The 12,959-nt window shown below is 54.1% G+C and overlaps 4 protein-coding genes across 4 annotated transcripts; 2 read left to right on the forward strand and 2 right to left on the reverse strand.

The window, feature by feature from the left end:
• Nucleotides 1–420: 420 nt before the first annotated feature.
• On the forward strand, nt 421–2,140 carry ACET3X_007601 (uncharacterized protein; the record flags this gene model as incomplete). The annotated part of the gene is made up of 2 exons (XM_069453765.1): nt 421–610; nt 660–2,140. The coding sequence occupies 2 exons, from the start codon at nt 421–423 to the stop codon at nt 2,138–2,140; spliced, it is 1,671 nt and encodes a 556-aa protein (XP_069304764.1).
• A 1,046-nt stretch (nt 2,141–3,186) lies between these two features.
• Nucleotides 3,187–6,023, reverse strand: ACET3X_007602 (uncharacterized protein). Its single transcript, XM_069453766.1, has 3 exons — nt 5,413–6,023; nt 4,862–5,363; nt 3,187–4,811 (listed from the first exon to the last, which is right to left on the reverse strand). Exons 1-3 carry the CDS (start codon nt 5,691–5,693, stop codon nt 3,579–3,581), a joined length of 2,016 nt encoding a protein of 671 aa, XP_069304765.1. The 5' UTR covers nt 5,694–6,023; the 3' UTR covers nt 3,187–3,578.
• A 455-nt stretch (nt 6,024–6,478) lies between these two features.
• On the forward strand, nt 6,479–10,876 carry ACET3X_007603 (uncharacterized protein; the record flags this gene model as incomplete). The annotated part of the gene is made up of 4 exons (XM_069453767.1): nt 6,479–7,633; nt 7,681–8,829; nt 9,336–9,491; nt 9,539–10,876. 4 exons carry the CDS (start codon nt 6,479–6,481, stop codon nt 10,874–10,876), a joined length of 3,798 nt encoding a protein of 1,265 aa, XP_069304766.1.
• Nucleotides 10,877–10,989: 113 nt separating this feature from the next.
• On the reverse strand, nt 10,990–12,033 carry ACET3X_007604 (uncharacterized protein; the record flags this gene model as incomplete). Its single annotated transcript, XM_069453768.1, has 1 exon — nt 10,990–12,033. The coding sequence occupies one exon, from the start codon at nt 12,031–12,033 to the stop codon at nt 10,990–10,992; it is 1,044 nt and encodes a 347-aa protein (XP_069304767.1).
• Nucleotides 12,034–12,959: the final 926 nt, after the last annotated feature.

Here is a 12,959-nt window from a genome sequence, read left to right on the forward strand (position 1 = left end):
AGCCTTGACAAGCATCCGCTACCGAGGCTTACCTTTGAACTAGCCTGGGCACATAGGATGCACTAGGCATTGCCGCATCGAATCACAAACCAGCTACATGCCAGAATCTCGGTCTAACTATCGTATACACACGCTTCAGGAAGGTGCGTAAGAGAATGCCTCTGTTTCCACTGCGTCATCTCGCGTCTTTCGCCATTCGGCTACGAACCTCAACCCGATAGCACAGCTTGCACGACCCAGAAAGTGGCGTTTGCGAGGCTTATTACCGAGCCTTGCCGGTACTCTGGTAACCTCCTGCTCTTCCGGGTAAGCGTCAGGACTTGTATAAAGGAATGCCGTCACATAGCAAACGTTCAAATAGAGCTCTTGGACCCGGTGCTTCCGTGGCAGCTCGCAGCGCATTCATCAGCCAACTCCAAGATGAAGCTCCTTTCGGTATTCGGCTCTTTGCTATGTGCTTCCACAGCTTTGGCTGGAAGCTCGCCACACAAGCGTGGTGTATTTGACAAGGTCAGGCCTGCTGTTGAGAGGCGTATGCCTGGAGAGTCTTTCAAGCACCCTGAGATCCAGAGGCGTGCTGAGAGCTTCTTCTTGACCAACAAGACCCAGTGTAAGTAAACATTCAGCGTACCACGAGACCTCGACTGATCGATTGGTAGCCTTTGCCGTCAACGGTACTGGGATTCCAGAGGTTCCTTTCGACATTGGCGAGAGCTACGCTGGTCTGCTGCCCATCTCGGACGACCCCGAGGAGACACGGAAGCTCTTCTTTTGGTTCTTCCCCTCCACCCAGGCCGAAACCCCGGAAGAAGTTGTCATCTGGCTCAATGGCGGCCCTGGTTGCTCTTCGCTTAGCGGTTTCCTCACCGAGAACGGACCCTTTACATGGGAGTCTGGTACCCTTGCCCCTGTCCAGAACCCCTACTCATGGACGAATTTGACCAACATGCTCTGGGTCGAGCAGCCCGTGGGTGTTGGTTACTCGGAAGGTACACCGAACATTACCAACGAAGTTGAGCTCGGCAACCAGTTCCGTGGGTTCTACAAGAGCTTCGTTGACCTGTTCGGGCTCTACAACTGGAAGACCTACATTACCGGAGAGTCTTACGCCGGTTACTATGTTCCCTACATTGCCGACAGCTTCATCAATGCCGACGACGACAGGTACTTCAACCTTGCTGGTATTTCCATCAACGACCCCATCATTGGTGACGAAACCATCCAGCAGCAAGTCGTCCTCCTCCCATTCGTCAACTTCTGGCAGAACTTGCTGTTCCTAAACAACACATTCATGGAGCAGATCACTCAGCACCACAAGGAGTGTGGCTACACCGACTACATGGACAAGTACTTTACGTTTCCCCCGCCGCAGGGTGCTTTCCCTGTTCTTCCGGACCCATACAGCTCGGAGAACTACACATGCGACCAGTTTGATAACTTCTACTCCGCCATCCTGGAGGTCAACCCTTGCTTCAACATCTACCACATTACCGAGACTTGCCCTCACCCATACTCGCAGCTCGGCATAGTCAACACCGGAGACTACTCTCCTCCAGGTGCCGAGATCTACTTCAACCGCACCGACGTCAAGCTAGCGCTGCACGCCAACGTCAGCACCGAATGGCTGCAGTGCACAAACACCAACGTCTTTGGCGACGGCGACGATGAGGGCTCCGATACCTCTCCTGGACCCGCGAACAACGGCGTCCTCCAGCGCGTCATCGAGTACACCAACAACACCATCATCGGCTCTGGCGACCTCGACATGCTTCTCAGCACAAACGGCACTCTGTTCGCCATCCAAAACATGACCTGGAACGGCGCCCAGGGTCTCTCCGAGTACCCGTCTACCCCTCTGTATGCACCCTACCACCCAGAGTACAACGGCGGTGCGCTTGCCGGCGCCGGCGTCCAGGGATACTGGACTGCGGAGCGTGGCATGACTTTCTATACCGCCCGTCTCGCTGGCCACGAGCTGCCTGGTTACACGCCTGGCGTTGCCTACCGCATGTTGGAGATCCTGCTAGGAAAGGTCAAGGACTTTAGCAGCACGGAGAACTTTGTTACTCAGACTGGCAACTTTACTGGTACGGGTATCATTTACAGGCGTGGCCTCGGAATCGGCAGCATGGCCTTTTAGATGTGTGCTGTGGAGTAATGATGACATGAGGATTATGTAGATGAAAATCGTGAGATTCGATTGTCATTTGATTTGCCGTGTGTGATTAGCTTTCCCATATTGTGAGAATGAAATTGTGGCATATTCACATCAGATTTGATTATCGTGCGCATTCTCCCGGGCTTGCTATATCGGCAGGATTCGCTTGAATATCTGGCGTTTTGTAATGTACACGTTTTCCTAAGCTCCGCATGCACCACTGAGTCAGATCCGTTGGACCCATTTACAAATTTTCACCATCCGACCAAGGTTGCCAGCAGACATTTGGATGTGGACAGACCAGCTTTCTCTGTTAATGCTTACGATATATATTATCTATTTTACATTTCCTCCATCAACAACTACTCAACCATCAGGTTGATCAGTCTTCAGTAGTATAGTGGTCAGTATTTCCGCTTGTCACCTTCACAAGGCAACGCGCGGGAGACCGGAGTTCAATTCTCCGCTGGAGAGCTTCCTCATCATTCTTTTTTTGTTCCTTTTGCACATGAGTGGGTGGTGGTGGCGGAGGTGTGGGTTGGCTGGGTGAATCACGTGCTTGGCACGCCACGTCGAGTTTTCTTTTGGCTATACGACCTTGAGATAAGGAACACGTAATGCATGCACTCTGCTGGTCGGGTCCTGCATGTACTAATCGTCGTAAGGGTGGCTAGACGCATGTCCGTTACCCCTGAAGCGCCTCATGCGAGGTTGACCATACAGCATGGCAGAAGCAAGTTTTTTGATGTTTTCCTTTTTTGACCAACCAGGCCTGCTATCGAGATCCAAGCACCTGGTTCTCCAAGTCGACGGTCCGCGGATGCATCCCAAGATTCATTGATGCGCGGACTGTAGTGCGGGTCACGTGGTCTTGGGGCACCCCGCTTACTGGTAGCCGCTTGCACCTCACACGCCGTACAAAAACATCGATCACCCTACCAGACACCTACGGGAGAACAATCCATCTTCCTCTTTGTGGAGATACTCCACCTGGGCAACGACGGGGCTGGCGATCAATTTTTCAAGTGGTGGTAGTAGCCATCGTAATATAAATGTCTATGTACCTCACGACCATATATCTCAGTCGTTTTCCGTCTGCTATCTACGTAAACAAGCCCCTACAAGGCGATATTCTGCTCATGTGCACAACAGTACTCATAAACGTCCGATGCGGGTCGTCACGACATTCGCAGGCCGAAATCCACCTCCTAGGCGACCGCGCAACAGCTCGACATAAGCCAACGCCCAAGAAGGATCAACCGACGCTGAAACCAACCCCGTCAGCTATGCAAAACGATATCCAAGAAGCCAAGCAAGACACTGCTAACGCGACTGCACTCGCTGATCAAAAACAGAAAAGAAAATGTGCAGGTCCTTATCCCACACCCTATAAGAAAACGTTTCCATTCCCAGGGCCCTTCTATAATTCTTTGGGGTCTCTCGGGCTCAGCTCTGACATGTCCGTATCAACTCTGCGTATATGCGGTGGCAGTACTTGCGGCCGCTCAGGTGAATACCCTGGACTTGAAGTCCTGATCATGTCCCAGTCATCTGAATAGCCTGGCGGTCCTACTAGCTCGTCACTTCCATGACTGGCTATGGGAAGGAGATTGGTTGAATCGCCCTTGACAAGCCCCAGCCTTTCCTCTTCAGTAGCGGTAGCTGCTTTGCCTTCTCTGCTGCTCTTCCGACTGTGCCTACTAGTCGGTCGTCTGTTACTCGACGATTCGCCTGTTGAGTCAGGACGGTTCCGGGAGAAGACGTTCTGGAAGGAGAATTGACGTTTGGCCATGTGGTTGGGTGGTCTTGGGGGAGCGAGCGAGTCGCTCGAATCCTGACGATCATGGCCAATACGAGGTGGATCAGGAAGCGAGGCGAAATGTATGTGGGTGTCTAGCGGCTTGTACGATGTATCCTGCGTCATAATGGTGTGCTTGTAGGATCCGGCGTCTGATTCGCGATCCGAAGCGCCATCGGCCTGTGGGATGGCGGGTAACGGTTGCATGCCCATGCCGGAAGTCCCTGGAGCATGTGAGCTACCACGACTACTGGTAGACTTGCCGCGGGAGCGTAATCTTTGGAAGAAGCCAGGATGGAAGCTGTCATTATCGTCGTCTGACTCGTCGGTCGGGAATTGCGACATGCCGAGAGGCGGATGGATGGTTCGTACAACGGTAGCGCTGCGCGTTGGCGGACGACTGGGGTCGAGGACCGTTTTCCGTCTTCGGAGACCGTCGAATTCGACCTGTTCGCCTTCACCAATTGGCTCCATGTGCTCTTCTTGAATCTTCTTAGCCTCAGCGAGCTCCTTGTGCGACCTAGCCTTTGACAGTGACCTGAGGATGGCTGCGCCACCACGCAGGGTGTCAGCTCTGGGCTCGTACTCGGGCTCCTCCATCTCTGCGACGGTTCGCACTTGGTCAAGATCGCCCTTGAAGACGGCCGAGTCTGGCACGTCCTTTGCCGACTTGGAGAGTTGCAGCAGCACGACGCCGGAACAGATTTGTAGGAAGCCCATGATGACGGTGACGATCTGGAGCGGGGTGCCTTTGAATCCCTGGAACAAGACAGCCGAGGTGACGATTGTCGCAGACGTGAAGAAGACGTAGTACGTTGGTGTTACCAAGGCAGCGTTGAACAAGTTCAAGGCTTTCTGGGCAAAGCTTAGCATTCTCCACATGGCCAAGGAAGACATGGACTTACGTTCAGGTAGATGATCTCCGTCAGTAACGTGACCACGACAAAGACAAGCAGCACGTAGAGGAACCATTCCTTAAACTGTCCGCCGTAGGTGCCAGAAGCCTGCGCTACGACAGCAGCGCCGAGGCCTTGGGTCGCGACGACACTCAGTCCTCCAATCAGACTGCAGATGGTAATGTAGACCATCATAGTCTTCTTCCCGTACTTTGGGCCGAGCCAGAGAGCAATGACAACACATGCGACGATGATGACACCTGCATAGCTGAGAAAGCCAGGAGCAATGACCCACTTCTTCATGTCCTGGATGCGCGCAACAGACGACTGCTCGGGTGCGTTTACGGCAATTACAACAGATCCGATGATGCAGTTGAAACAGCCTACTTTCCCTACAAAGCTCAAGCGTTCCTTCAAGAAGATGGTGGACAGTATAGCGCATATGACGACAGAAAGGGCGCCCATGGGGGTTACGAGGATAGCATCGGTAAAAGCGTATGCGACGAGATTACTGCCAGGCGTTAGTACCATGTCCGGATCTGACGCTTCACAGTGCGTACCATATTTCTCCAACAATCATGAGTGTCATACCGAGCCACCACCAAGCATTCTTGAGGTATCCGTAGCCTTCTCCCGCCTCTTCATTGTACTTCTTGTTCGCCTGCAACAGGCCATGTTTCTTGATAACAAACGACGTCCCGATGAAGACGCCGGAAGCGATGGCCAGGACTAGACCAATGATTTTGTAGGAGGCTGGGCGCGTTCCCGTCTCGCCGCCCATGCCTCCAGCGCGGGCATCCAGCTGGTGGGCGGCATAGAGGAGGTGTGCGGTCGAGTCCATGGCTTGGGGGTGGGTCGCAGTGGATGCTGCCAAGTGCTAGTGCACCGGCGACTCGACCTGATGGTGTTGTTGATTGCGAAGTGCTTTTTTACCGTGGAAGCATGAAGAATAGTGTTTGCGACTCGGATGTCTTGGGTGGTGTGCACGAGGCTGGGCCGCACGTGGAGGAACGTTGAATGGGCGGAGGCAGGAACGCTTTGGGAAGTCTGTTTGGACAGGGTCCTGGGCACCACGGAGATGAGTACGAGCAGGGTGCAATCGCGGTCGCAGAGGGAAGGCGCGGAGGGCGGAGGGAAGGCGTGGGTGGTGAAGGGGTTTCTTTTGTTTCGAGTACGAGCACGAGGAAGGCGCAGTCTCTGGGTGCAGATGCGGGCCGTTGGTGCGTAATCGTGGTACGTACGGCTGAGAGGTCTAGATGCGCGGGTGATTGGTGCGCGGGTTGGTGGTGTTTACACAGCTGCTGGGCTGGGGACTGGAACCGTGCCGCAGACAACCGGCAGCAAACGTTATTATACCGAGTTTGTGACGGAAATTTGGCAAGGTAAACAGAAACATGCGACGGCGCAGGCCCTTCCGCGTCGTTCCCTGCTGCCCGTCAACATGCAATGTAATCTCGCTGCAGGGGCAACGGCCACGGCCTGAGACGTCACCGGCCAAGAGATCGGCGCTCGCCCACCAACGCTTGACAGCTTGCACGTCCAGAAATAGACGATCAACAGTCGACAGCCCATACGCGACGTTTGACACTCGTCCCCATCTGCACCCGTACAGCAGCATGGTTGAACATGGCAGTCGACCTTGCCGACCGAGACATGTTCGCCGCCGCCAGCGTGGCTCAGATCCATGACGCCCTCGGCCAATTGCACGAGCACGAAGCCAGCGTCACGCAGCGCCTAAACGCCCTCATCGCCGAGCAGAAGCATCTCTCGCGCGAACTCGGTCGCCTCGATCTGCTCCGCGCCCACCTCGGCACCCAGGCCGTCAACACGCGAGCCATCAGCAATGGCATGCTCTCCGACGCCGCCTCGACGGCGAGCCGCATATCGAGCGCCGTCAAGCGGTTAGACCAGGAACAGTCCAACGTCAAGGCCACACTCGAGGTGGTGGAGCAGGTGGCCGAACTCAAGGCCTGTGTGCTGGGCGTACACGGCTCCATGGGCGCTCCTCAGGACTGGGAGACTGCCGCCAACTATCTGCACCGCGCCGCCAAAATACCCGACGACGTCGTCAACGGCAGCTTCGCAGACGAGATTGTGCCTACCGCCGAGGTGCCGGATCCGCCGCGCGTGACGCTGGACGCCGCCGCAGAGTCGCTGTGTGGCCTCTTCCTGCGCGAGTTCGAAAAGGCAGCGCACGAGGGCGACGGCTCCAAGGTGACGAGATTCTTCAAGCTGTTCCCCCTGATCGGACGCACTGATGTAGGTCTCGATGCTTACGGCCGCTATGTCTGCCAGGGAGTAGCTTCGCGCGCGCGCACAAACTTCAACTCGGCTGCGCCAGCGCAGAGAAACGAGCCCTTCTTCTACGGCAACACCATCACAAAGCTTTTCGAGCATATCGCGCAGATTGTCGACGGCCATGAGCCGCTGGTAGAGCGTCACTACGGGCCAGGCATGATGCAAAAGGTCATTGAACGTCTACAAATTGAGGCCGATGTGCAAGGCGGCATCGTGCTCGACACATGGCATGAAGAGCGTCGCATAGACCGCAAGCTGACTGACATCAAATCGTATGCCTTCTCCTTCCTTGTCCAGAGCTTTCTTCCCTCCCAAAAACCCGCTTCTGGCACGCCTCGTTCCAGCTCGCCAGCAAACGGTGCTGGTCGGGTCAGCGAGGACGAGGGAGTGGACATGAAAGAGATTGATGGCTTGCTTGGAGAGGGCGCACTAATACTAGGACGATATGCGCTGTATGCGCGCTTCCTCTCTGATAAGTGTGCAGTAAGTAGCAAATGTACACGTCTGCTTTCAACAACTTACATTTGCAGCCCGCCGAACCCGAAGACCATGTCGACCATGGTTTGGTGATGCCCAATTTCTTAGCCACCAGTAATCTCCACAAGAAAGTGAACAGCCATCTCATCGAGCCCGTCAATGCCATGACAACCTTCTTCTTCCGTAGGTCGGTGGAGAAGGCTTTTCAGTTGGACGAACCGCCAGCAGATCTGACGCTGAATCCAATCAAGCCTCTTGGGTCCAACCCACCCTTCATCACCTCCGCAGTGGATGATGTCATGTACATTGTCAATCAAGTAATCCAGAGAACACTGGCAACCTCGCAGCGTGCCGTCGTCTCAAGTGTCGTGCCTGCGGTAAGCCATATCCTAGGCGCCGAGTTCATCGGTATGATACAGCGGAAGATGCGTGACGAAAGCTATCCCAAGCCCGTCATTCAGGGCGGTCTTCCTCCTGAGGACAAAGTTATTGCCTTTTTGGTGCTCATTAACAACCTGGACATTGCGAATGACTACGTCAAACGCATAGTCTCGCAGCAGCTAGGCCGTCAAGCGCAAGCTGGCGAAGAGGATGCGAAATCACCGCTGTACGACCTCTTTCCATTCGGGCACGACGCTGTTTTCGTTGAGAACACACTGAAAGCAATGGAAAAGTCATTTGCATCCAAGAGCGGAGATCTCCTCAATGACGGCATCACTGTCTTATTTTCCAACGTCCTCAAGCCTCGCATTCGGCCAATCCTGGCTGAGGCGTTCCGAGACATAAAGTATGACCCCGAGAACGAGGACGAAGAGGAGGAGGACGTCGATGTGGTAAAGTCGCGTTTTGACCGTGGTTGGGGAGTTGTGATCCGTCCCATAAAGCGTATCTTGACCTCAGCAAACTTTGATCGACTCCTTGCGCTGGGACTGAATTCTCTCGCGTCTTCCCTTGAAAAGCGCATCAAAAGCTACTACGGCAGAGTCAATGCGCTCGGTGCTGTCAGGCTTGAGCGCGACGTCGCTGGAATCATCACCGCGGCTACAAGCGGCGGCGCATATTCACTCCGCGACGTATTCCAAAAGAGTACTCAGATGACTCTGATTCTAAACATGGAAGACGATGAATTCGCAGAAGTAGCGGATGACACGGAAGGCGAATCGGGCATACCCTGGGTACTGGATGCTGAGGAGAGGAAGAGAGTAAGAGCTATCATGAAAGGTTCATGAGAGGGTGTCACTCAGCATCCGCGTGCGGGGTGCAGAGTTTCCGTAGTCTTGACTAGGAAATTCTTGGCACGCAATCTATACAAATGAAATACTCTGGACTGCCTCGATAGTGGGTATACTCCGCAATTAACAGTCTCCTTGTCCGTGAGGGTCGCTTTCGTATCGCGACTGCTCCTTATTTGCACACGGTCCATGTTAGTAGCACGCTGCTAGCCGTCGCAACCGATGACATGTGGCTCGTGCTGGCTTTGCTTTGCTTCCAAAGTTTGCTTAAACACCTAGCATCACACGCGATCGGCTACTCCTCAACGCATCGGCGATATTTCTAGTCGTTGTACATTTCGTACCGTATTACTAGGTTGCCAGGCGACTATCGGCCCGCCGTTTACGCGATGCGGCCGTCAGGCGCAAAGATCCTGCTTCCTTGCGTCTCGCTTCTGTTGCCATCCCTGTCATTGGCCCAATGTCCACTCTACCAGAACTACGCCGCCCGTTATCATGAGCCTTACACAGAAGGAACATGGAACTTGAGCTACGCCAGACCGATTATACCGTGTCGAACATTTCGTTCGGAGCAGGTTGAGAGGACGATTGAACGGTTACGAGGTGTGATCAAAGATGTTGATCTCTTTCGTGTACGGACATCGCTCCTGTGGTGCAATGCATGCTGATTTGATCACAGATCTTCGAGAACTCATGGCCCAGTACGTTGGATACGACGATTGAATGGCGAGGATGGTCAAACACGACGAGTAGCCTCGGCGAGCTTGAGGGTCCTCTCATGAGCATGAAACCTGAAGAACTGACTTTTGTCATTACCGGCGACATCGAAGCAATGTGGTTACGCGACTCGGCAAACCAACTCCAAGCGTACGTCTCCGTCTTGGAGAAAGACGACAGTCCAGACAGTCTAGCCAGTCTTTTCCGAGGCGCCATCAACTTGCAAGCACGCTACATCCTCGAGAATGTGTTCTGCAACGCATTCCAAGCGCCCGATGAAAGTGGCGTCGTACACAAAAGCAGTCTGAATAGCGACCGCATCACGCCCCTGTTCGACTACTACAAAGTGTTTTCCTGCCAGTGGGAGCTGGATTCACTGGCCTCATTCCTGCAGCTCTCCGTCGACTACGTGACTGCCACAAGGGACTATGACTTCTTTCAGAAATCCAGCAACTGGACCAAAGCCGTTGAAGTAGTGCTTGAAACGGCAGAAAGCATGACTATAGACAGCTACACTGAGGATGGCGAATGGCAACACACCCCTTACACTTACTGTGCACCTTACGGCGGCACTCCAATCAACAACTGTAATGGCAGTCCTCACAGAGGAAATATCGGCCTCATACGCTCGTTCCACCGCCCCAGCGACGATGCGTGTACTTACCAGTACCTTATCCCTTCCAACATGATGTTTTCAGCCGCCCTCAACAACTCTTCAACAATAGCATCGCGTATCATGCCCCGCGACAGCGGGTTACCAGCACGCATGCAAGCCCTGAGTACGGCCATCAACCGCGGCATAGAAAAGTACGGAATAGTTTCGGACCCCACCTACGGCAAGATATACGCCTACGAAGTCGACGGATACGGTTCTGTCAACATCATGGATGATGCCAATGTACCTTCTCTTCTGTCAGCTCCGTTCCTGGGCTATACGACGCTGCACGATCCCATCTACCAGAACACACGACGCAAGATTTTGAGTAGAGACAATCCGTACTATGCTGTCGGGCCTGTGATTACTGGTGTTGGAAGTCCGCACACGCTACCTGGCAGGCCGTGGCCCATGGCGCTCATCATGACGATATTGACTAGTGAGGACGACATGGAGATTATTCAGAATCTGATGTGGCTGGTGCAGAGCACGGATGGTTTGGGTCTCATGCATGAGAGTGTGCATGCAAGAGACAACGCAGTGTGGAGTCGGCAGTGGTTCAGCTGGGCGAATGGGCTGTTTGGACAGATGATTTTGGATCTGGAGAAGAGGAGGCCGTGGATCTTGGACTTGAGTTTTCAGTAGTCATTAGAGCTAGAACGCAGAACGGTCACTGCAACACATCTTGCGTCCAGACGCGTGACGTCACTAGTCCATTGTTTGCTCCTTCCCGCCGTACATGCCATTGCTCCTTCCTCCTACAGCTTCGCCACCCGGGCCAAAACATCTCTCGCCTCTTGGCGGACCTTCTGCACAATCTCTCCTGCGCTTTGCACTTCCTTGACCAACCCCACACCAGTGCCAGCCCACATTGCCGCGCGCCCCTGCAAGCCCGTCTTGTATCCTTTGTCTTCATCTGCAGCAGCCTCGTTGTGCAACTTCTGTATCTCTTCTAGGCTCATGCCATTCACAAAATCCCGGTAGCTTTGGGTTGCCAGGCAGCGTCCATCATACGGCTCCGGCCACATGCTGGGGCCGCTCAGCTGATCGAACAGCTTCGAACGCGTCGTCACCTGCCCGCCGTCTTGGGCTTCCAACACTGACGCTTGGTACACGGGATGTATGATCACCTCCTTCGACGCCAGGAACCGTGTCCCCATCACAACACCCTTAGCACCCAGCGTGATTGCTGCAGCAACGCCGCGTCCATCAGCAATGCCGCCTGCTGCTACGAGGGGGACATGTGAGAAGCCCGCTGCGGCGAGTGCATCCGACGCCTCGGGTAACAGTGATACGATACCTGCACCCTTCTCAAGGCCATGACCCCCGGCATCCGCGCCTTGGAGACAGAGAACGTCTGGCCGGGCGCTCTTCGCAACATGGAGAGCTGCTGCCACGCTACCAAGTTGAATCCAAATCTTGCTGTCCGGTGAGGCTTTGCGTATTGCTGGCACCCATTCCGCGTAATCGTCGAGCGACTTCGAAACGTATAGCCAGACCACGGCGGGCTTGAACTCTTCGAATACTTGGAGGACGTCTTCGAGCTTTAGCACGAAAGGTAGGAAGCCGAGACCAATGGGGAGGGTACGCGATGTCGAGAGCTCGGAGTTGGCTTCTAAGGCGTCGGCGGCAATACGCAGCTCTTTCTTTACGTCTTCCATACTGAACAGACCTCCGATCATACCAAGGCCACCCGCGAGCGTTACAGCTGACGCAAGTTTACCACCTGCCCACCCCGCCATAGGGGCGTTTATGATCAGCGGCGACGACGTCCATGGCAGCTGTTCTTTGAGTGTTGACATTGCAAACTAGGGCACACTTCGAGGGAGTCTGAGAATGAGGATGAGCTACAAGATTGAAAGCACCTCTTTAAATATGACACTGTGTTGAGTGGAGTAAGCACTTTCCCGTGTCGGGGCCTTACATAGCATCCTGGCTTCACAAACGAAATCTAACCACGGTTGCATTCTGCATTCAGCAATAACGACGCATCACGTCAGCAAGGACACCAACAAGGATCAACATCGGTATGTGTCAGATCGTTCATTGGAATACCAATATCTTGTCCGTGAGGGAGGCCTGAGATACGACGGATGGAGCTCTGATGCCCCGCGATGGACCCACTACATCGCTCCCAGCTTGTCCACGGCTGCAAACGTCGCGAAATATATTAATTCTAATCTGCTGATTCAGCATATAAGAACGGCTCGATGGTGTAGTTGGTTATCACGTTCGCCTCACATTCTGAGATGCGCGAAAGGTCGCGAGTTCGAGCCTCGCTTGAGTCAATATTTTTTGCAGCCGCCGCGGTCTGGCGTGGGTCTGATGCAGCACGTTTCTTTTTGCACGAGGATCCATTACCGAGTGTTGCGCGGTCATGAGCTCTCGTTAGAAAACTGTAACATATACAGCAGGAGCGTCCTCGTCTTTGCTAACAATACGCCCCCTGAGAATGGTCGCCAGGATATAACTTTCAGCCGTATCCGCTCGCCTTCCCGAGATCTGGGCATAACTAGGGAGGTCAAGGAGATTCCGATCTTGAGTCTGTCCACACGCAGCCACAAGTGACTGACGGAGCATGGAGGCCAGTAATCAATCAATGATCACTGCTACACAAGACCTCCACCAGGACACTCAAAGATGGCTATGCACACTCCTGAAGGCCGGTAATCTCGACGTCCTCCGTGACATGGGCCAGCAGCTACCCAGGAAGCCGGAGTATCGCAGC

The sequence above is a fragment of the Alternaria dauci genome, chromosome 7 (genome assembly GCF_042100115.1).
Source record: "Alternaria dauci strain A2016 chromosome 7, whole genome shotgun sequence".
NCBI lineage: Eukaryota > Fungi > Ascomycota > Dothideomycetes > Pleosporales > Pleosporaceae > Alternaria > Alternaria dauci.

Coding starts and splice junctions, on each gene's coding strand:
- ACET3X_007602 (XM_069453766.1), bottom strand. CDS start 5,693: ATGGACTCGACCGCACACCTCCTCTATGCCGCCCACCAGCTGGATGCC. Junction 5,364..5,412: donor ATGATTGTTGGAGAAATATG/GTACGCACTGTG, acceptor AACGCCTGGCAG/TAATCTCGTCGCATACGCTT. Junction 4,812..4,861: donor CGGAGATCATCTACCTGAAC/GTAAGTCCATGT, acceptor AGCTTTGCCCAG/AAAGCCTTGAACTTGTTCAA.